This window comes from Folsomia candida, unplaced genomic scaffold (assembly GCF_002217175.1).
Source record: "Folsomia candida strain VU population unplaced genomic scaffold, ASM221717v1 Fcan01_Sc010, whole genome shotgun sequence".
Classification (NCBI taxonomy): domain Eukaryota; kingdom Metazoa; phylum Arthropoda; class Collembola; order Entomobryomorpha; family Isotomidae; genus Folsomia; species Folsomia candida.
The window spans coordinates 4,337,856-4,358,151 of record NW_019091202.1 but is presented as its reverse complement, the minus strand read 5'-3'; the positions used below and the strand labels follow the sequence as shown (position 1 = coordinate 4,358,151).

Sequence of the window (20,296 nt, the reverse complement as noted above, 5' to 3'; positions counted from 1 at the left end):
AATGCATTATAAGATATCATCGCTCCACCGAATTTACCACTCCATCCTTGAGATTTTCCTGGTACATCCATGAAATGAAGAATGTCGCACCCTGGCCAAATTGGGAGATTAAATGTCCATTCGTGCAAGAAAAAGAGGACGGGCAAGAAAGTATTTCGCTGATTTGAACTGGTTTCTCAACCCGCGCTAGGGACACCACGTGAAGACCTTGTCCTTAACTGGACGCATCTATTCCGACCCAGATTACGGCTTATATATCAAAATCCTTACTTTCTTTAAGGACACCTTGGAATCATTAAGGATCAACTTTTCCATGAAAATCTTCAATCAAGACGGACAGGAAAATAACTATTCTACGAAAGGTGGCCTAGTTTTCAAAAATTTGAAAAAGTTTTCAATATGCATAGAGTCCCATGACACCACGAATTGTTGACGGCACAGAACTTTACCACGCCGTGGATGGGAACTTGGGCAGGTGCGATTAAAGGGGTCGATTCTATGTCCATTCTACCCGTGGTTTCTCTGGGGTCAAGATTTGTCCAAAATTTGCAAAAATCGGGACCCTTGTCATACAAGAATTTGAGGGAGATCGAGCTCAAGTGCGAGGCAGAGGATGGCATCAATTTTCTCGCTGGGGTGAACCAGCCCTTGAAAAAAGTGACGTTTCTGGAACCTCTGGAAATACGAGATGTTCCAAATTCGAGAATTTGCTCAAGAAATTTGCCCCATCTTTGGAACTTCTCAGTTTTTGAGTTTCCACACAAGGCATGGCGGAAAAGTCCCGTTTCGCCCTGAATTTCCCGTGTCTCCCGAACCTCAAAAAATTGGATTTTCACTTTGGAACATTCAAACGAATCTACTCTTCAAACGATCACGAATGTTTTATCAAAGACGTGGCACGATTTAGACTCTCATTCCCTCATTCCCGCCGTACGGGTGACGATTGTATCGACTATGGACGCCACCTTCCCTCGATTCGTTCCATCGTCGTGAAACCGATTTTAAGTGGGGATCAGCAAGCCATATTTTGGGACACATACGGCGACCTGATTGACAGTCTCTTGCCAAAATTTGGACAAAGTTGCGAAACTCTGCGAAATTTCGGAATTATTACTTCTCTAAGGCGTAAGATAGAGACCCGACTCCTTCGAAGGAGCCAACTCCCGGAAATATTTCCGAACGTGGGGAACAAATGGATACACGATTTAAGGGAGATTAAGGACGATTGAGACATTTTTTTGATGGTGTGAAGCTTAATTCAAATTATTTAGTAAATTCATTCACAACTTTTACACCATTATTAATTGTGTATACCTTTTGTAATTTTTTTATCATGCTAATTGTTTTCTAAATTTTGAAGCAGCAGATGTGGCGATATATTTATTTTCAAATTTTTTAGTGATCTACATCGTGGCCATAAAGTTTGTGATGAGGCGAAGCATAGTATCAAACAATTGTTATTTTCACAAGAAACAAAGGCATATATAGTTATTATTTTATTAGTCTTTTAATGGGAACAAAAAATATATATGTATACATTAATTTCCAGAATTTTTTGTAACATAATTAACTAATACCGTGAAAAATACTTAATTAAGGATAGATTAATTAACAAAAAATAATTGTATATTTGTTTACAAATTCAAAAATTAGTGACTTGAATCAAGTCATTTGCATATTTTTTTAATTAGCAGCAATTGAACTTTACGTATCCTCAAATTGTGATATTCACCGCCTCTTTTATCCGCATCTTATCATTTTGCATCGTGGCGACTGAAGGACTGACTTCCGGTTTGTAACTGTTGTGCGTTATTTATGTGTCCAATGTGCCCTGAAGACGTGCCTAGAAAAAGTTAAAGGAAAATTGCAGATTATGCGAATTTCGCGTAACTGCTTTTTAAGTGACAAATACACATTTAATGAAAGTTTCGCTTTTTCAAATTCTAACGATTTGAGTTTTAGCTGTTCATTTTTCATGTGAAAATATGTAGATAGATTAGATAACCGAATTATTTAACGGACACTTTGCAGGCATCACGTGCTAGTCGTACCGATATCAACTACGCTAATGTTTTTCATCTTACTTAATGTTTTCGCCCATTTAGAAACAAATAAAATTCTGTTTTACATACATATGTACATAAGTAAAACTTCAATTTTTTAAGAAAATATTCCAAACGAAAAAAATTTCGACAGATTAAAGATAATGTAGTTTGGCGGTTGGTTAATTTTTAACCTACTTGATTCTCCTAAGGGTCACGTTTATTTGAACTTATATGTTAAATAGGTAAGATAGGGTAAAACACAATCATGCCAAGTCAAAAAATTCGCCGTCTTGTCACTCACCTCTCTAAGTCCACCTTTTTATAGCACAATCTCCCACATCCCTCGACCTCACAGGAATATACGCTCATCGCTTCGAGGTATTCGGGAGAATATGACACTTTACAAACGATGGCTTCGTGAGCCACGCAAGCTTGGAGGGATGACAACACTTTTCCGCAGACGGAGCAGGCACGCTTCTCTTTTCCGTGAACCTTTCGAGTATGAACGTTGAGATTGTTCTGGTTTGAAAACACTACTTTGCACATGTCATACTGGTATTTCCTTTTCGGTGGTTTAGATCTGTAAAGCAAATAGGGGCCGTCCATAAATTACGTAACGCAAAAATCACGATTTTTGCGTTACGTAATTTACGGATGGTCCCACACGTGGGAAAATGTTAAATTTTGATACTACTAGAAGTCTGGTTTTTCCTGTCAGTGGCCACCGAAGATAATTTTGAGAGTGGGGACATTATTAATTATATAAGCCGTTTGTGAGAATTTTAGTCGCCAATTTTCAAGCTCTTTTATCAAAAAAAAATCCACTATTTGAAAAACTAGTTAATGTTGAGTATGATAAAACAATAATTCCAAAGATTACGAAGGAAAAAATTTCCTGACAGTTTACCATAATTTTGCAACATGAAAATGTAGCTGCTTGTTGCAAAATGAATTCATACATAGTTATAAATTTAATCGATTATCTTGAAGTTGGATTCGAAAAGCTGTATCAGCGTTATATCATTTTTAACCCTTTAATTCGTGACATTAGCAGTTGCAAGACAGTACAAAGGAGCTAGAACGCGGAGTTAATTTGCATAATGAAACAAAATTAACTTACATGACGGGATTTGAAACTATTCTTAGCGTCGGTTTCATATCTTGACAAACACTTGTCCCCCCGAGGATGGGAGGTCCCCCGACAAAAATATTTGGTTCCCTCGCATCTAAGACCATTTCATAGTTAGTACATACTCTGTATTAAAATACAATTTTATGTGTGTAATGTTCACCTTGACAAGAATTGTTTCCCACGGTATCATTTTGAAGCATAATTTCATTCGATATTATTGCCCAAGCTACAGCATTTGGGTCTGGATCTCTGTTTAAGATTAAGTTTCCCTCAGCAGAGCCAGCATAGGCTTCTGCGTGCTTGTCAATTTCATGCGTCTCGACGTGGCTGCAGATACATAGATAGAAACATAAATATGTACTCTCCATCCATGCAGGATTGAACTTAAAAGTTGAATTAAAAGGATTGAACTTAAAAGTTCTGTAAAATTAAAGAAATTGAGAATTCTGAGAAACTACGCCACTGCCAGTCGCAAATTCCCTCAAATAATGCTGACGGGGAACTTTGAGACTGGCAGTGGCGTAGTTGCTCAGAATTCTCAATTTCTATAAAAGTTAGAGGTGAGTCGGGCTTGGGCTTTAATCGGGCTAGCCCGAGCCCGCCCAGGCCCATCGGGCTTTGGGCGGGCCGGGCTTTTGAGTTTGGCCTTTGAGTCGGGCCGGGCCTGGGCGGGCTTTACTTGAGTAGGGCTTGGGCGGGCCCGGGCTTTTAAGTTGAGCCCATGAGTCGGGTCGGGCCTGGGCGGGCTTTTCTTGAGTCGGGCTCGGGCTTTACTCAAAAGCCCGACTAATATTTTTCGTGGAGTTAGGAGTAATATGAGAGTCAAAAGTTTGGCCAAAAGCGCACCATTTGTATTTTATACTTGTAATTCACAATTCATTATTGTATTCTCATAGGATTTTCATTAAAAAGTAATTCCAATATCAAAAATTTTCAGAATGGAAATGATTGTTGATATTGGAAAAAATTACTAGCAGGGTTGCACATCTAAAGTGTTAAAGGACGGAGAATACAAAATAAGCTTACTATGCAAGAGGATACATATTCAAAGAAGGTGAGGCTATTGGATCAAGCGAGGTCAGCATATCCTGAAATTTTGGTGTGGCGCCACACCTTCCATTGATGCAGAAAATTACTCCAAGGATATTATCAATCCCCGCATCACAAGCTAGTGATGAGAGAGTGTTTTAAAGCACCGGTTTAACGTTGACCGCCAGTCGCACTGAACTTAGGATTAGTGGCAGTAGTTTGTCCAACCTGACATTCGTTCATAAAAACTACGTTTTTTGTTTACTAAACCTCATTGACACCAACAGTTTTGGGTTTATTTATTTTTGTACCCTGTGAGAATAATTTATTGAATACTAAACCTTTAAAATGTGTTTGTTAAATAATTTGAACTTCTTCATTTATCAATTCGTGTTTCATCAATGCGTAATTTAGAACGCTCTACAAATTGTATTTTTAATTGTATAAATAATTTGTCACGCCATAACAAAAAAGCCCGATTAAGCCCTATGGGCCCGGGCTCAAAGCCCGATGGGCTCGGGCCTGGGCGGGCTTTCTCAACGCCAAGCCCTATAGGGCTTGGGCGGGCTCGGGCTTTTAGAAATCTGAACTTGGGCGGGCCCGGGCTTTTGAGTTGGGCTTTGCATAGGGCTTGGTTTTGAATAGGGTTTTTGAGTCGGGCTTGGGCGGGCCGGGCTTTGAAAATCTTAGGCCCGACTCACCTCTAATAAAAGTTCAATCCTGCATAGATGGAGAGTATGTAAATACAAATTGTTAGACGGATAAAAAATGCCCCAATTTGTTAACTTTACAGTACACACCTGACAAAGGCGTTCTGTTTGACGTACACTTTCCCACATCCCGCCACCCCACATTTGTACATCCGAATATCCATCTTTTTCAAAAGGTCGGGGGGATGGACCACATTGCACCGAATGGCTTCATGTTTGATCCTATTCCCGGGTGTGGCAAACACCTCGCCACAAACGGAACACGGGTAGCGGGCAGTTTCATGCGTAACGCCATCCTTCTTTTGGACAGGCGTTTCGACACGTGGGGTGAACACGTGGGATTCAGGGCTGAATATATTGTGCAATATTTCATATGTATATTGACGACCATGTGTAAAGCACGTGGTCGGTTCAAAACCACGTGGTCTACACGCACATGATAAGCATATCACACCTACCCCACGGTTTTTGTATCGTCAACGACCCCCCAATCGCCGACGAAAATAGTGTCCACCATGTCGATCCCGTTTTCCGTGGTGCTGTTTGATTCCGTCTTGATTGCCATGCTTGGCGAGGACGGAGAGCGATAATTAATAAGACCGGGAAGAGGACACCTTCTTGCCGGTGGTACCACCCTCGACTTTTTTGCCGGTGGTACCACCCTCGACTTTTTAGCTGGGATCAAATCTGCCCAGCAATATTAACCAATGATAACTTTAAATTTTCAAAAAATTATCGTGCCCAAATTTTCGAAATATGTATTTCTACCTGCTCGATACCTTTGCCGTGCCCTTGTCAAAAGAGTGACGATTTGTGCCTGAATGGCGACAATCTTACGGTGCAAATTCCACACCTTTATCACCTGATACAAACACACTGGACATGGTCTATCCTCTCCATTTGTGGCACTGTCTGGATCAATATTTTTTAACAATGGTATGCAGATCGCGATCTTACTCGCGACGTGGCACGGTATCGGAGTCAAATCTTGAATTGGAGTGGAGCAGAGGAAACAACAAGTGCGAGGTGGACCTGGGAAATAAATTGTCATATTTGCCATTAAATTCGCAATTTTGCGAATGATTCTACACGAAAAATTCGGCATGATGTAAAAGTAAGGTAAACTTACTTGAAGATTCGATATGCGTGCTTTTCTCGTGTACAATTTGGCATTCTTCTTCGTCCATATCGAGGTCAGGGGAGGTCAGGTTTTCTCCCATTTTCATAAATTGGGGTGGTCGACCTGTCGATAGGAATTTGTTTTTAATGTTACTTAATCCGACTTGCTGTTCAAAAATTTGCAAATTTTGTACTTTAAGTTTGATCCAAGGCGACGAAGGGACTTAATTCTGCAAAAATAGTAAAGTTTTATATCATCATCAATTAAATTTTCTAAACTAGTATTGGACAGTAAGGAATAACTGATCGCAGGTTTAAATTGAATTTCACCCCGCTCCCAATGTAATCAAGTGGGCACGTGATTTTCGCGCGAAAATATCCTGCGACCATTTATTCCATAATGACCAATAAATTCGTAATTATTAAGCTACATATTTAATCATATTATGTATTATTAATCGTGTCGAGATACGCACGTTAAAAATAATTGTGTAAACATAAACACATATACACATAAACCCCGACCAAGCACATTTACAGGACGAAACGAAAACTACTTTAAAAAACGAAAATATTTATGTATCCATGGTTACGAAATTTATAATTTTTTGTATATCTTTCCAAAGTTTGAAGTTGCAAAGTCTTGTGAAATTGTTATTGTACTTATTTAGAATAAACGCTGCGTAATGTATGCACACTAACATAAAATTTTATAAAATATTTAAAGTATACGCGCTTTTACTTGTTTCGAAACGGAGATTTTGAAATTTCGAATTTATTATGTATTAGCAATTAGGGAACGGATTAAATTTGTCAACTTCAAATTTGTTTTGATTTCGCAGCCGCTCAGCAGCTGTGCTCGTTGTCTTTGTCTTCACTCTGTTTGCATGAGCTTCTTCTAAACTATGAAATTCTCAGGCGAGAAATATTTCCATGGAACGTATGTACATAATTCTCTCTTGAAGTTTATTACATGAAAATAATTCTTCAAAATATGTCCATACATATTTTGTGAAGAAATTAACTTACATACATATGTCAACATAGATTCTTTTAACCCTTAAAAACTTGAGCTCAGTATCCAACGTCAAAAAACAATACAAAAACATGTCCGAATTTCCTAAATTGACAGATAATTTTTTCCAAAAATTGTTACAATGATTTCATCTTTTTGTACGCATGACTAAAAACAAATTACAACTTCAAAATAAAAGTGAGTTCGTTTATTCATTTTCCCAGTAGAACTTCCATGCAATCCAATGAATTTTACATGGTATATAACAGAATACCGGCTTCAAGATACATATTCATTTCTGCACGTGCAGAAAAGTGCAAATTCTAATTATTCTCAAGGGGGAACGGTAATAAATTATGTCACGCAAAAATGGTGATTTTCCAGACCTTATGAAAAAAAGTATTTCCTGCCGAGAGTTGAGAGAAAGCTCATGCAAGCAAGGTGAAGACAAAGCCAGCGGGAGCAGAGGGTTGTTGCTGCTGCTGAGAAATCATAACAATCAACAAAAGCCGACGTAAAATTACATAAAATTAATCCGTTCTCAAGTAAATTTGAAATTTGAGATTTTAATCTCCACAAACTTTGGATAAAAGTAAAACGGCTCGGTGACAAATTCTGAAATTCATCACCACGGCGATAGAGTCACATACGTTTACATTTTGGTAACAATCGTAACCCTGTTTCTAAGAGCAAAGAGTTTGCAGTTTGGTATATCGAAAAGTAGTCACACTAAACATTTTGCATTTTCCTTCCGGTGCTCGAATTATTAAAAATAATGGGGAACGATTTCAAAGAAGACTGTTCCATACATCGAAGAATATTCAAATGTACGGATGCTGTTGTTAAACCAAAATACAATACGGATTGCGAGATGTGGTCGGTTATCCTGCCTTGTCGGGAAGGATATAAGGCGAGGAAATATTCTTTATTGTGAAAGTGACTGCAATTTTCTGGGTGTAGCTACATAAAATAGAGGTCTCCCAGCGTGTGCACTCGAATTTTGCGTAAATTTTACTATCATACATACATACATAGCTCACAAATTTAAGTAATATGAAATTTCTGGTATTGAATTGGTAATAACTTACTACCGGATTGGTAGTAGTTACTTTCTGACCGGTAAATTTGTCGTTACCATAACATTAGAAAATGTAATTAATATTGATTTTGATTAATCAAAATTGTGAATTTTGGTCAAAATTGGCAAGCATACTCTAGAAGACCTCTATTCTAAGTTATTCGTTGTATTTTTGCAGTACACTATTGGCGATAAGTTCATCTTACGTGGGGCGCAGGGCGAATTCGTCTTCCTGAATTTGAAACCCGTCAAGTGGAACTGGAGCCCGACGTCACTGGTGGAAATTTACTGTGAATCTGGCAGATACTTTATCAAACCAGGCGAGGTCGGTGCAGTTATTAATTTGATATTTTGCATTTTATTCATTATTGAGGGGTGAAGGCTTCACCGTGAAGCGAAGCGAAATACCGTTATGTAAATTTTTTGTCTGTCTGTCCGTATCAACGAGAACAGAAACGAATTTCGACATGCGGTTTTCTCCTTGTGTATCTAATTTTTGAAGTATGGATGACTTCGAGGATGGGCGTTGTAGGTCATAAGGTCATGGCGCCGTGGGGAAAGACCAACGGTCAAACGTGTCGACTTTTTTGTCTTGATCGTGATTTAAAAAATTGCCTTGGTTTTGACGTATGATGACCGCGTGGCTTCATTTTGTTTGTAAAGGTTTATTTATATTTATGTATGACAGCACATGTATTTCTATCTTTAGGGAAATCTAGTAATGAAAAACGGTGTAATCCTTGATACCACGGCGAGAAGGTTGCTGTGTTTTGGCGCTGAGTTGGGGTTTGCAAAATATCGTAACGACATTTCCGGTGGACTTGCCATGTTCACTTTTGAGGTAAATAATAAATCACTAAATGACTAAAAATTATAATCCGCGTATTTTCGAGTTAGTAGTAACTAATTGGTTCTCTAGAAACGAGAGTATGCCACTAATTGGGATCAGTCCAGGATAATGAGACAAAATTCGGGTGGATCTGGGCTGGAAAATAGTGCTGGATTGAATTTCAATCCGGGTCAAAATCAAGTGGTACGTACATACGAAATTTCTGCTCCTGATTTACACATATTTATTGAAAATCACGCTCTTAAAAATCATATATTAAAAATCATAGTTATCCTTTCGATAAGTAGATACGCTCTGAATTCTATATTTATTAACCTCCTAAACTAAATAATTTATCGTTCCAGACTAAAGTTGACTCTAGATTTAGTAACTTCTTTTAAAATTCAGAGTACTTTCACTTTTCTATTTACTTATTAACACTATTTTTAAGACCGCATACTTTTTTATTTTCAGATATTCTCCCACATTCTGTCCTTTCTCTCCATGGGAAACTTACTGAACGCCCGACTAGTTTGCAAACAGTGGGGCGACCAAGTGACCCCCATCGTGCGGAAGAAATCCATCATAAATTTTGCTTCTTGGATGATCACTCCGTCCCTGCGATTTACCCGGTACGTCCACGAAATGAAAAACGTCGCACCCTGGCCAAATTGGCAGATTCACTGCCCCTACTCCGTCCCTGCCCAAGGTAACGACGAGAAAGGTCAAGCAACCAAGTATTTCGCTGATTTGAACTGGTTTCTCAACCCGCGCTGGGAACACCACGTGAAGACCTTGTCGCTAAGCGGGAACATCCACTCCAACCCAGATTACGGCGTTTATATCAAAATCGTCACTCTCTTTAAAGATACTTTGGAAGAATTGAGTGTCAGCCTCCACATGCAAATTTTCCACGATGATGAACACCAAGAAATCTATTCTTCGAAGGGTGACCTGGTTTTCAAAAATTTGAGAAAGCTTTCAATCTACATAAATACTAATGACGACCCGCGAACGTTGCCATTAACAAGGGCGTTTTCCACACCTTGGATGAAAACTTGGGCAGGCGCAGTTAAGCGTGTGGATTCTTTGGACGTGTCCGGATTAGCCTTGCTGGGGTCAAAATTTGTCGAAGAATTGCTAAAAGTGGGGGCTTATTAGGGCCTACCTCAGAAAGAAAAATATTGATTTCGTACCAAAAGATATCAACCCACCTAATGTACCCCAACTCCGCCCAATCGAAAAATTCTGGGCACGTTCTAAGTCAGTATACTCCCGGCTTCAAGATGTGCCTGACACCTTTCGAAAATTCAAAGGACGATGGAAGAAAATCACCTCGGAAGTGGCAAAAACTTCGGGAAAAAATTTAATGAAAAATCTTCGCAAGAAAATCGAACTAGTCGCCAACGGGGGTGTGGCGGCCTTAGCTATTAATTAAATTATGTAGGTACGTATTTGGTATTATACATATGCAAAAAGTTTAAAATTCCGATAACTCATTGTGATTTTATGACCACATTTTCAGACCATTCCCATTCATTCCCGGACGTTCTTTAAATCCGGTCTACATAAATAATCCAGAACTATCCTAAATACATTTATGTATGCATACGTGACCAATAACACATGTTGAAATATATAGGCGGGGACTCACAACTTATGTAGAAGCAGCTGAACAAATCAGAAAAAGCAGACTAATTATACGAAGATATGACTTATTATGTGTAAAATGCGTATGCCAAATATTTTGCGAATAACAACACTGGTTTAATACGTCAGCACAAAAAAATCAACTCAGGAATGTCTTGCACGGACAACAAACTTATGTACATATGTATGTAAAAATATACATACATATACGCAAAATAACCCGTACCCATTCATTCTTTTTAAGTAACACATAGATACTTTGCAAATCTCATGCCATTTACATACCCAGTGACGTCTTGTTTACTTTGCACAACCAGTTTCTTCTTGTTAAAGTTTGGGTCGCTTCGAGGATATGGAAGAAACACGACATTTATTTGTCTGCATTTGTTTTTCATGGTGTAAAATTGCATGACTTTTAACACATGGATTCCCCTCTTGACGTAAAGAGACTTCGGTACTTTCATATAAATAAGGATCGCAACACTTACCAGTGCCACAGATCAAATTCAAAGCTTATTTCATAAACGAATAAATAAGTATATCTTCAAATTCTATCCAAAATTCCGAACTAAGTTTTTTTTTCAAGATAAACTTCCAGATCAAACATTGGGACTTCTTTCATAACAGATTTAATACGGGAATAATTCCGAAACAAATTTCAACCAGAAATAAATATCTACACGAAAAATATAAATTTTAATTAAGCACATTTATTTTCCCCAAAATAATTATGAAGTCCACAATTATCGCAATTTTGTTGGTGGTAGCTTTGACCACCGCACTGGGTAAGAAATTCATATTTTTTTACCACGATGGAAACATTTTTCTATTGTAAGTTTGGCAATAATTTTTGTTTTTGATTTCCATGCAGCTTGTGACTGCGACTATCATTCCGGCGGATGCACCATTTCTCGCGCACCGGCAGCCGGACATAAGTGCAAGTGCACTTACAAAGGGGCCTGGACCTGCAAGGGGAACGAGTTTCAATGCAATGCGAATCAACACTGCCCTGCAGATTGCACATCGGAAGATTGTTGTAAAACTGGTGGGGGCGATTGTGACGGATATTGAGGTGCAAAATTATGCAGAAGCCAAATACATATGTCACAATTGTTTTACATTTAAATGTCAACGTTTTAATTATTATGTAATTCAATGTGTCTGTATTTATGTGGAATGATTTTATCATCCAAATATTCTGTTAAGCGCTTTAAATTTTTGTGGTGTATGTAGAAGTAAATCATATGTAAATATGTATAACCTTAAAGCACTAGTAATTTCGAACTTGTGTAAAATTGTATTTACAAAATTTCGTTGTCGAGCATTTACATTAACGTAGTTAGGTAGGGTGCATAAGAATGTACATATATGTATTAAGTACATGTATGTATGTATTTATTTATGCATGTATGTCAATATATTGACCAATTGACAATGTCGAAGATTGATAAAAATTTTGACGATAAGAATTTGTGAATTAACGAGAATACTAATATAAATATTAGATCTTTTCTGTAATATTAAATTGGACCGAGTACAATTTTTTAACTAAATAATTAGCATATTTATTTAGTTAGCAAGAAATGTTTTTTTTGTTAACAATGGACAAGCATACAGCACAAATTTTAGACCCAAATTAAGTATTCATACATAAATAATGAGAATAAATTAGCGAGGATTATACATACATAATACTGTATAGAGTATTGTATTCTATGTAAGTTTCAAAAATTGCAACAACTTGTCATAGTTGATTTATAGAGGACACCCTTTCCACACAAAGTTGACAGTTTGCAGATTTAATAGAAATAATCCTAGATTACTTATGTCAGATTTTATGAAACTGCTATTTATATGAACATATCTATATATTTTATTTAAAGGATTTTAGCTTGGTAAAGGTCTGGATTACAATTGACATGACAAACTTGCACACACATGTAGACATTTGTTAAAAATACATTTTCTCAACCATAAAATTTGAGGAATAAATATGTACCCACTTACATACATATGTACATGCATTCCAATAAATCCAAATTATTTAACCTAATCATTACTAGGTTTTAGCCACGTCAAGAAAAATTTATGCATTCTGTAAATCTGCCATAAAAAATTATGTGCACTTTCCAAGAATGCATTTCTTTCTATCCTTATGAAAATAAGACCAAGGCGGGCATGTCAAGTCAAACGTATACAATTTCCCCCAAATTTCAACGCACTTGTAATACTTGCGACAGTTACGAGAATTTACATAGATTCCAGCGGTCAAGCATCGGAAAGGGGTGGAAGCATACATCAAGCTTTGGAGCGACTTAAACGCGTTAACTCTGCCATAGCCGAAATGATTATTGGGAAATATGTTGTCTGGTTTGCCACCACAAGTCTGCCCTGAAGATACAAGGTTTGTTTCGGCCCCTTGTCGCAAGTAGGTTACGGCATCAGCAGTACTCAAGTTAGGGTTATACGCCCGTAGAATAGCTACCAATCCGCTAACATGAGGGGCAGCCATACTTGTACCAGATTTAGTTGTGTATAAGTCGTCAGTAAGATGAGATGCAGAGTACACGTCAACTCCAGGGGCTGAAACATCAGGCTTCAATCCACCATTTAAAGCGGGCCCGACAGAGGACAAGGAATAAATTTGGTCATTAATAGCCGTGCCACCGACGCCTATAACAAGTATATTATCCCCTGGATACCCTGCAGTATTACAAGATGTACCAGAATTCCCAATTGCAAAGACGGGGATAATATCGGCAGCAAGCCATGCTGCAATATACTGATCATACCTATTCACAGTGTAAACGCCTTGACATTATTAAATTTTATATAATACGATTAAAGTAAGGATAATAAGTAGTACCATGTGTGACCACCAGGACCAGCCCAACTGTTATTAATAATCATTGGAGCCTTACTACAATCCGAGCCACTTCCGTCTGCCTTTGTTGGACAAAACATGAACTGTGCGCAGCTAGCCAGGCTGGATTGACTACAGGTACGGCCCTCACAACCCCGGCATGCCATCCATTTTGCATCAGGGTAGACACCGATACCTCCTTTTCCACAGATTGTACCCGTCTAGGTTTAGCATAAGTAAATTTTACAATTATACCTAACCATCATACAAGTTAACAGCTGCTTACAACGTGCGTCCCATGCCCGTTAAGGTCAAAAGGAAGCATATTTCCATCGTAAGGATCGAACCATCCATACTCACCGACCCAATTGTACCTTAATGTTTCGTGCGTGTAGCGACAGCCAGTATCAATTACTCCTACAACGACTTGAGACGCAATAACAGATGAGGTCTTAAGTAAATTTATTGCTTCAGGTGCCTTGATTTTTGTAACTCCCCATTGCACCCCTGGAAAGGTTGTTAGCGTAATGTTTCCTGAATCTATGGTGTCTAACAAAATTACTTTTTCTAAGCTGACGAATTTAACTTCCTGTAACTTCGCGAGGGCAGTAATGTCGTCCATCGTTACATCTTTTACAAACACCTCGTTCGAAATCCAAAAAGATTGAAACTTTGTTTCTGGCCCTTTTTCTCTGCGTTGTAAGTAGGCGATCACATTGATCTGGCTATGATTAGCATGTTCGCGAAGACGGTCGTGTAGTGCCGTAATTTTTTCAGCTCTTCCGGGAAATAGAGACTTGCCGGTATGTTCTATAGTGTATTCGGTCCCGTTGTGGAAGGTGATGAAGATATTGGATGTTTCGGATGACTTCCTGGAGAGCAGACGAGGATCGATTTTAGACCTGTCAGATATTCCTTCGTCAGCTAATGCGACGATTATTATGGCAACCAAGATTAGCTTCATGATTCTAAAGAAGAACCAACTTGTCTACTCCGTACGGACTTTTTCAACTGACATATATAAACCACGATTCTGGTCGGCTTTTATACTTACATATGTACCTGCGTGATATCACCTACTCAGTCATTAATCTACTTAAAGAATATATTGCAGTTTTTAATTACTACACATTAATTTATTGAGTATCAACAGCCATCACTTGATATAAGTGTAAGTTGTCATTATGTGAAAAGTTGAACACTTTTACCTGTAATTTCTGTATACATACGTGCAATTATAATTTTATGGATAACTTAATTGTTTAAACTTTGTTCCTTATGAGCGCGCAAAGGTTGTCACAAAGGAATAAGCACAAAACACAAAAATTTTTATACTGATGTGCATTATTAACTGTATATTTTCTGAGTATTTTGCGTATGTATTTTAACCTCTGTCACAAATATGCACATACACCATTTGTACACACCCTTTATGTATGTAGCTGTTTATGAGTGGCAGGGTGGAACATCCGTGTAAGATCCGACCTGTCGGATTAAGTTAATAGCGTCCACATACATTATCAGCAATGACCCATATTTGTCAAACACAATGCTTAAGTGATTGTTTATTGCAATGGTTAGGCATTATGGAAATTTGTCTGTAGTGCTTAAATTTGTTATACAGTCTTCAACACATTTTGGGGCAATTTTTCAATAAATTTGTGCAATGTTAAACAAGCATGTAACTAATGTATGTACAGATCTGTTACCTTTGCACACTTTCGTTTGTCGGCAAAATTATTAGATATTTACGTATCCGGCAAGGGATTGGTTTTAATTAATATGTAAATGTCGCAATTTGAATTTTCACGCCAATGCAAGAAACAAACATTACGAAACACGAGGCTTGCTGCCATGACGACTTGCGTGATAAAAAGTATGTACATACATATGTATAACAATGCAATATTGAGTTTATAAAGTTTATACTCATCAATAAAAACGCATATCCTATGCTTGCCGACTGATGCATCTTTTCTGGAGCATATATTTCAGAGGTAGATATATCGTCAAGATGTATCGTTCACAAATTCTTACTTATTATTATACTGAATCAGTATTACTGATTATTATTATCATTATGACGATTATTTATATGAATACAAAGTTAAAGTAATATGTAAAACCATGAAATTTGTATAATCTATTAAGAGTTAGAGAAAAAACTTGCAAATTTCGGACCTGGTTATTGAAAACAAATTGAAAAAATCATATCCATCCTCTGATAAATTATTATCGTTGCAAATTGAACAAGTACGATACGATATAAGGCACTTGATATGATATGGACAAAAAATAATAATCGTTTTACATTAACAAGAACTAACAATGCGATGGTGTGAAGTGTAACCCTCCGATTTGGCTGAAATTTTAAAATTAGGTGGTCCAAGCCAATACAACTAACGTTTCTTCAGGCAGTTTGTGCGATGGTGAGAGTTACTCAAAATATTTGAGGTCAAAGTTCAAAAAACGGCCGACTTTTTTCAGGCGGAGTGAGAAAACTCCACTTCCATTCTCTTCCCCTCGCTTTGATTTTCACTCCGAAAAATAATTCATTTCAACAATTTTAAATTTAATTTTTTATAGAAAAATATTAATTATTCATTCCACATGTGACTATATGATTATTTTCATAAAAGTCCACAAAACAATACGATAAACTGCACCAGCTGAATTTGATGAATGTGGGATTGCCACAATTCAGGTCGCAACTAATATTTTTTTCTCTAAAACAAACTTCGCTTACATTTTTAAACTCGGGCTTTTCGTCATCACCCCATGATCCGCTTGAGTACCAACAATATCGAATCACAGGAGCATTTAAAATATTAATATATAATTGGATATTAGAATAACCAACGCTTTCGAAATGGAAAGCAAGTTAAGTTTTTCCATGTTTATTTGCCGTTGGCGAATTTATAAATTAACTTTTATGTCAATTTGTACTAGAAATAAGTAAAAATCTCACTTATTTAATTATAAATTAAATTAAGTATGTATAATGCGTATTAATTGCTCTTTAAGCTAAAATTAATAATGTTTATTTTTTATTATTTTGCATCAAAGCTTGTGCTTGAGCATGAAGGCGTATGCATGAGCGAGACGCCTGAATAAAATCAAAGCGAGGGGAAGAGAATGGAAGTGGAGTTTTCTCACTCCGCCTGAAAAAAGTCGGCCGTTTTTTGAACTTTGACCTCAAATATTTTGAGTAACTCTCACCATCGCACAAACTGCCTGAAGAAACGTTAGTTGTATTGGCTTGGACCACCTAATTTTAAAATTTCAGCCAAATCGGAGGGTTACACTTCACACCATCGCATTGTAAGCATCACTCATGCACGTTCATTTCATTACCGAATTTCAATTTAACTTTGCACCCAATGTTTTAATTGTTGCTAATTGTCTGCAAATCATTGATCCATTTGCTCCTCACATTGGGAAATATGTCTGGCAGTTCGTCCCCTCGAAGAAGTGAGGTTTTTACGTTAAACTCTAGATTACTCGGAATTTCAAAATTTCTAAGCGTTTCGCAACTATGCGCAACCTTTGGCAGGAGACTGTCAATCAGGTCGCTGTACGTGTTCCAGAACTCGGCCCTCTCATCAGCCCCACTTAACGACGGTGTCACCACGATGGAACGAATCAAGGGAAGGTGGCGCCCATGGTCGATACGATCATTTCCAAATGACAGTGGGGGGAATGAGAGTCTAAATCGTGCCACGTCTTTGATAAAACACTTCTCTTCACCAAAATGGTAGGGTTTGAAGAGTCCAAAATGAATATCCAATTTTTTCAGGTTCCGGAGACACGGGAAATTCAAGGCGAAACGGGACTTTTCTTCCATGCCTTTTGTAGATATTCGAAAACTGAGAAGTTGCAAAGATCCGGCACATTTCTTGAGGAAATTCTCAAACTTTGGAACGTCCCTGATTTCCAGAGGTTCCCCAAACGTCACCTTTTTCAAGGGTTGCTTAACCTTGGTGAGAAAATTGATGGCATCCTCTGACCTGCACGTTAGCACGATCTCCCTCAAATTTTTATAAGACAAAGTTCCCACTTTTTGCAACTCCTGGACAAATCTTGACCCCAGCCAAGCCGATCCGAGGACTTCCATAGAATCCACACCTTTAATCGCGCACGCCCAAGTCTTAATCCAAGGCGCGGAAACTGTCAACGTTCCCGAGTCATAGGGAAGTATGGTCATGGAAAATTTCTGCAAATTTTTGAAAACTAGATCGTCACTCTTCTTCATAGAATAGTTCTCTTCGTGTCCATCCTCGTTGAAAATTTTCATGTAGAAGTGGACCCTTAATTGTTCCAAAGTATCCTTAAAGAAAGTAACGATTTTGATGTAAACACCGTAATCTGGGTCGGAGTAGATGTGTCCACTTAGCGACAAGGTTTTCACGTGGTGTCCCCAGCGCGGGTGGAGAAACCAGTTCAAATCTGCGAAATACTTGGCGGCGCGTCCTTTATCGTCGTCTCTTTTTCCAGGGACGGAGTAGGGACAGTTAATCGTCCAATTTGGGAAGGGTGCGACGCCCTTCATTTCATGGACGTACCGTGAAAATTTCAGGGACGGAGTGGTACTCGAATTACGGAAATTTATGACACATTTCTTCCGCACTAGGGGGGCCACGTGTTTGTCCCACTGTTTGCAAACTAGTCGAACGCTCAGTAAGTTTCCGAGGGAAAGGTGGGACACAATGTGAGAGAATATCTGAAAATTAGAAAGTATGTATGCACTCTTAAAAATAGTGTATTAAAAATCAGGGTTCAAAAGATATGCAAATTTCGCGTACTACTTGATTTAATCCCGGATTGAAATTTAATCCAGAACTATTTTCTTCTACCCCAGATCCAATCGAATTTTGTCCAACTGTCGTATCCCAATTGGTGGCGCATTCTCGTTTCTAAGGAAACCAAGTAGATAATATGACTTGCAAATATTTTATAAACTTTTTAATTACTTACTTGAAAAGTGAACATGGCAAGTCCACCGGAAATGTCGTCATGATATTTTGTGAACTGCAACTCATCCCCAAAATTCAGCCACGTTCCGGAGTAGGCAAGGACATCAAGGATGACCCCGTTTTTGATGACTATATTAACCTAAAGAAATACATACAGTATGGTAAATATTATTTAATCAAGGGTACATAAATAGCAAAATATTGAATTAATTAGTGCCAACCTCGCCCGATTTGACCAAGTATTTGCCAGCTTCACAGGAAATTTCCACGAGTGAGGTGGGACTCCAGTTCCACTTGATGGGTTTGACATTTAGGAAGACGAATTCGCCCTGCTCCTCCCGAGAGATGAACTCATCGCCAAAAGTGTACTGCAAAACGTAAAAAGACTTATTTATGATGGAGGTATCGCAGACTATGCTCACTGATTTTCAGAAAATCGATCACAATTTTAATTAATATTAAATTTGCAAAAGACACAATCTGCTACATAGGTTTGGCAGTGCTAATTGCATCAAAAGGGGAGTAATTGTGCTACCTACCACTAATCCGGTAGTAAGCTTTTACCAAATTAACAGCAGTACGGGGTAGGTAAATATGCGACTACCAGATTTTTAAGGGTGTTGCATATTTCATACTATCTAAATTTGTTACGTACGAATGTATTAAAACTATAATTTGACCTCTATTTTAATAACACCCAGAAATTTTCAGGCACTTTAACCATAGAAATATGTATGTCCTCACCTTAACACCTTCCCGATAAGGCAGGATAACCGACCGCATCTCGCAATCAGTGTTGTATTTCGGTTTAAGAACACCGTCGGAAGGTGTTTTGGCCATTATTTCGCCGTTATATTGTCACTGGAAATATTTATGTATATATTTGCTAATTTGGTAATTCTAAAGGATAAATATTTAAATTCGCAGGTGCATAAATGCATTGACTCTCAAGCACATAATATTTATGATTAGAGGAACATAAGTATTTTAACGACTGGTAAAAATCGAGCTTAAAATGTCTCAACTACAGAAGCGTCAACCTTTTTTGTCCAAATCCGTTCTCAGAATTGTGGAAAACGGCCATGGAATTTAACTGGGGGGATGTCCATGAATCATGTCACGATTGAGGGGCTGGGAGTGTACAAGTTTTCCTGCCATCGCGACTTGCCCCACATATTAGAACGGGGTGGGACGTGAGGGTCTAAAAATAGGAATTTTTGCGCCACTAAATTTATGGACGTTCCCAACTAAAGTGCTTATGTCAATCCCAACCACAAATGGGAAATGCACTTATTCATAAATTAACTCCTCGACCCTAAAAAGGTTAAAATTTTGGGAGGTGTGCTGTTTACACAAGTCTGAATTTCTAATTATTCTACCCCCGGTTGCAAATTATTATGATGCATGAGCAAATAAATCGTTACATAGGATGTAATAAAGGGTCGAAATATGGAAATATGTAACAAAATATTAATAGGTACGCATGTACACACAGAAATACCATAATTTTTATTATTAATACGAGTTATGGAAAACATTCAAAGCTTAACAGCAGGTCGTTGCCACTTGAAAGTACATAAATACATATCCGCACACTACTGAAAATTTTTGTACGTACGTAATTCATACAAAATAACCAAAATACTCGCTTTACACAATGTCAGATTAATGACAGACTTTCAATTTAGTAATGAATTTAAGTTTATATCAAATTTCCCCAATCGTCCATGATATCCTGTAAATCATTTCTTATCCACTTGTTCCGCACGTTTGGAAATATTCTCAGTAGTTCGCTCCCTCGAAGAATTGACGTATCGGCATTAAACTCTACATGACTCGGAATTTCGAAATTT

At 37.9% G+C, this 20,296-nt stretch overlaps 4 protein-coding genes and 1 long non-coding RNA gene across 13 annotated transcripts; 2 read left to right on the top strand and 3 right to left on the bottom strand.

Moving 5' to 3' along the window:
• Positions 1-1,551: 1,551 nt before the first annotated feature.
• On the bottom strand, positions 1,552-6,885 carry LOC110854580. Of its 3 annotated transcripts, none has more exons than XM_035855248.1 (10): positions 6,778-6,885; positions 6,230-6,265; positions 6,046-6,159; positions 5,685-5,948; positions 5,375-5,603; positions 5,007-5,264; positions 3,338-3,504; positions 3,166-3,271; positions 2,347-2,625; positions 1,552-1,843 (listed from the first exon to the last, which is right to left on the bottom strand). In XM_035855248.1, the coding sequence occupies exons 3-10, from the start codon at positions 6,140-6,142 to the stop codon at positions 1,810-1,812; spliced, it is 1,434 nt and encodes a 477-aa protein (XP_035711141.1). In that variant the 5' UTR covers positions 6,143-6,159; positions 6,230-6,265; positions 6,778-6,885; the 3' UTR covers positions 1,552-1,809. The 3 variants fall into 3 exon arrangements, with proteins under 3 accessions (XP_035711141.1, XP_021958729.1, XP_035711142.1); XM_022103037.2 differs by lacking the exon at positions 6,778-6,885 and adding an exon at positions 6,512-6,619; XM_035855249.1 differs by lacking the exon at positions 5,007-5,264 and having other exon boundaries at positions 6,778-6,884.
• A 639-nt stretch (positions 6,886-7,524) lies between these two features.
• LOC110854473 lies at positions 7,525-10,250 on the top strand. The gene is made up of 5 exons (XM_022102908.2): positions 7,525-7,960; positions 8,307-8,453; positions 8,838-8,969; positions 9,048-9,161; positions 9,432-10,250. The coding sequence occupies exons 1-5, from the start codon at positions 7,826-7,828 to the stop codon at positions 10,116-10,118; spliced, it is 1,215 nt and encodes a 404-aa protein (XP_021958600.2). The 5' UTR covers positions 7,525-7,825; the 3' UTR covers positions 10,119-10,250.
• Positions 10,251-10,355: 105 nt separating this feature from the next.
• LOC110854688 lies at positions 10,356-12,299 on the top strand. Of its 2 annotated transcripts, none has more exons than XR_004835662.1 (3): positions 10,356-10,400; positions 10,483-11,392; positions 11,479-12,299. It is a non-coding gene; the product is annotated as an uncharacterized LOC110854688 (long non-coding RNA). The 2 variants fall into 2 exon arrangements; XR_002548347.2 differs by having other exon boundaries at positions 10,362-10,404.
• A 141-nt stretch (positions 12,300-12,440) lies between these two features.
• On the bottom strand, positions 12,441-14,586 carry LOC110854472 (bacillopeptidase F). The gene is made up of 3 exons (XM_022102906.2): positions 13,757-14,586; positions 13,474-13,691; positions 12,441-13,399 (listed from the first exon to the last, which is right to left on the bottom strand). Exons 1-3 carry the CDS (start codon positions 14,432-14,434, stop codon positions 12,724-12,726), a joined length of 1,572 nt encoding a protein of 523 aa, XP_021958598.1. The 5' UTR covers positions 14,435-14,586; the 3' UTR covers positions 12,441-12,723.
• An 839-nt stretch (positions 14,587-15,425) lies between these two features.
• On the bottom strand, positions 15,426-19,432 carry LOC118436832. 6 transcript variants are annotated; one of them, XR_004835724.1, is made up of 6 exons: positions 19,188-19,432; positions 18,665-18,811; positions 18,445-18,582; positions 18,273-18,383; positions 16,774-18,190; positions 15,426-15,792 (listed from the first exon to the last, which is right to left on the bottom strand). XR_004835724.1 is itself a non-coding variant. In XM_035855469.1 (6 exons), exons 1-5 carry the CDS (start codon positions 19,281-19,283, stop codon positions 16,856-16,858), a joined length of 1,827 nt encoding a protein of 608 aa, XP_035711362.1. In that variant the 5' UTR covers positions 19,284-19,432; the 3' UTR covers positions 15,426-15,792; positions 16,825-16,855. The 6 variants fall into 6 exon arrangements, 4 of the variants coding, with proteins under 4 accessions (XP_035711362.1, XP_035711361.1, XP_035711363.1 ...); XR_004835723.1 differs by having other exon boundaries at positions 16,783-18,190; XM_035855469.1 differs by having other exon boundaries at positions 16,825-18,190.
• Between the last annotated feature and the right edge of the window lie 864 nt (positions 19,433-20,296).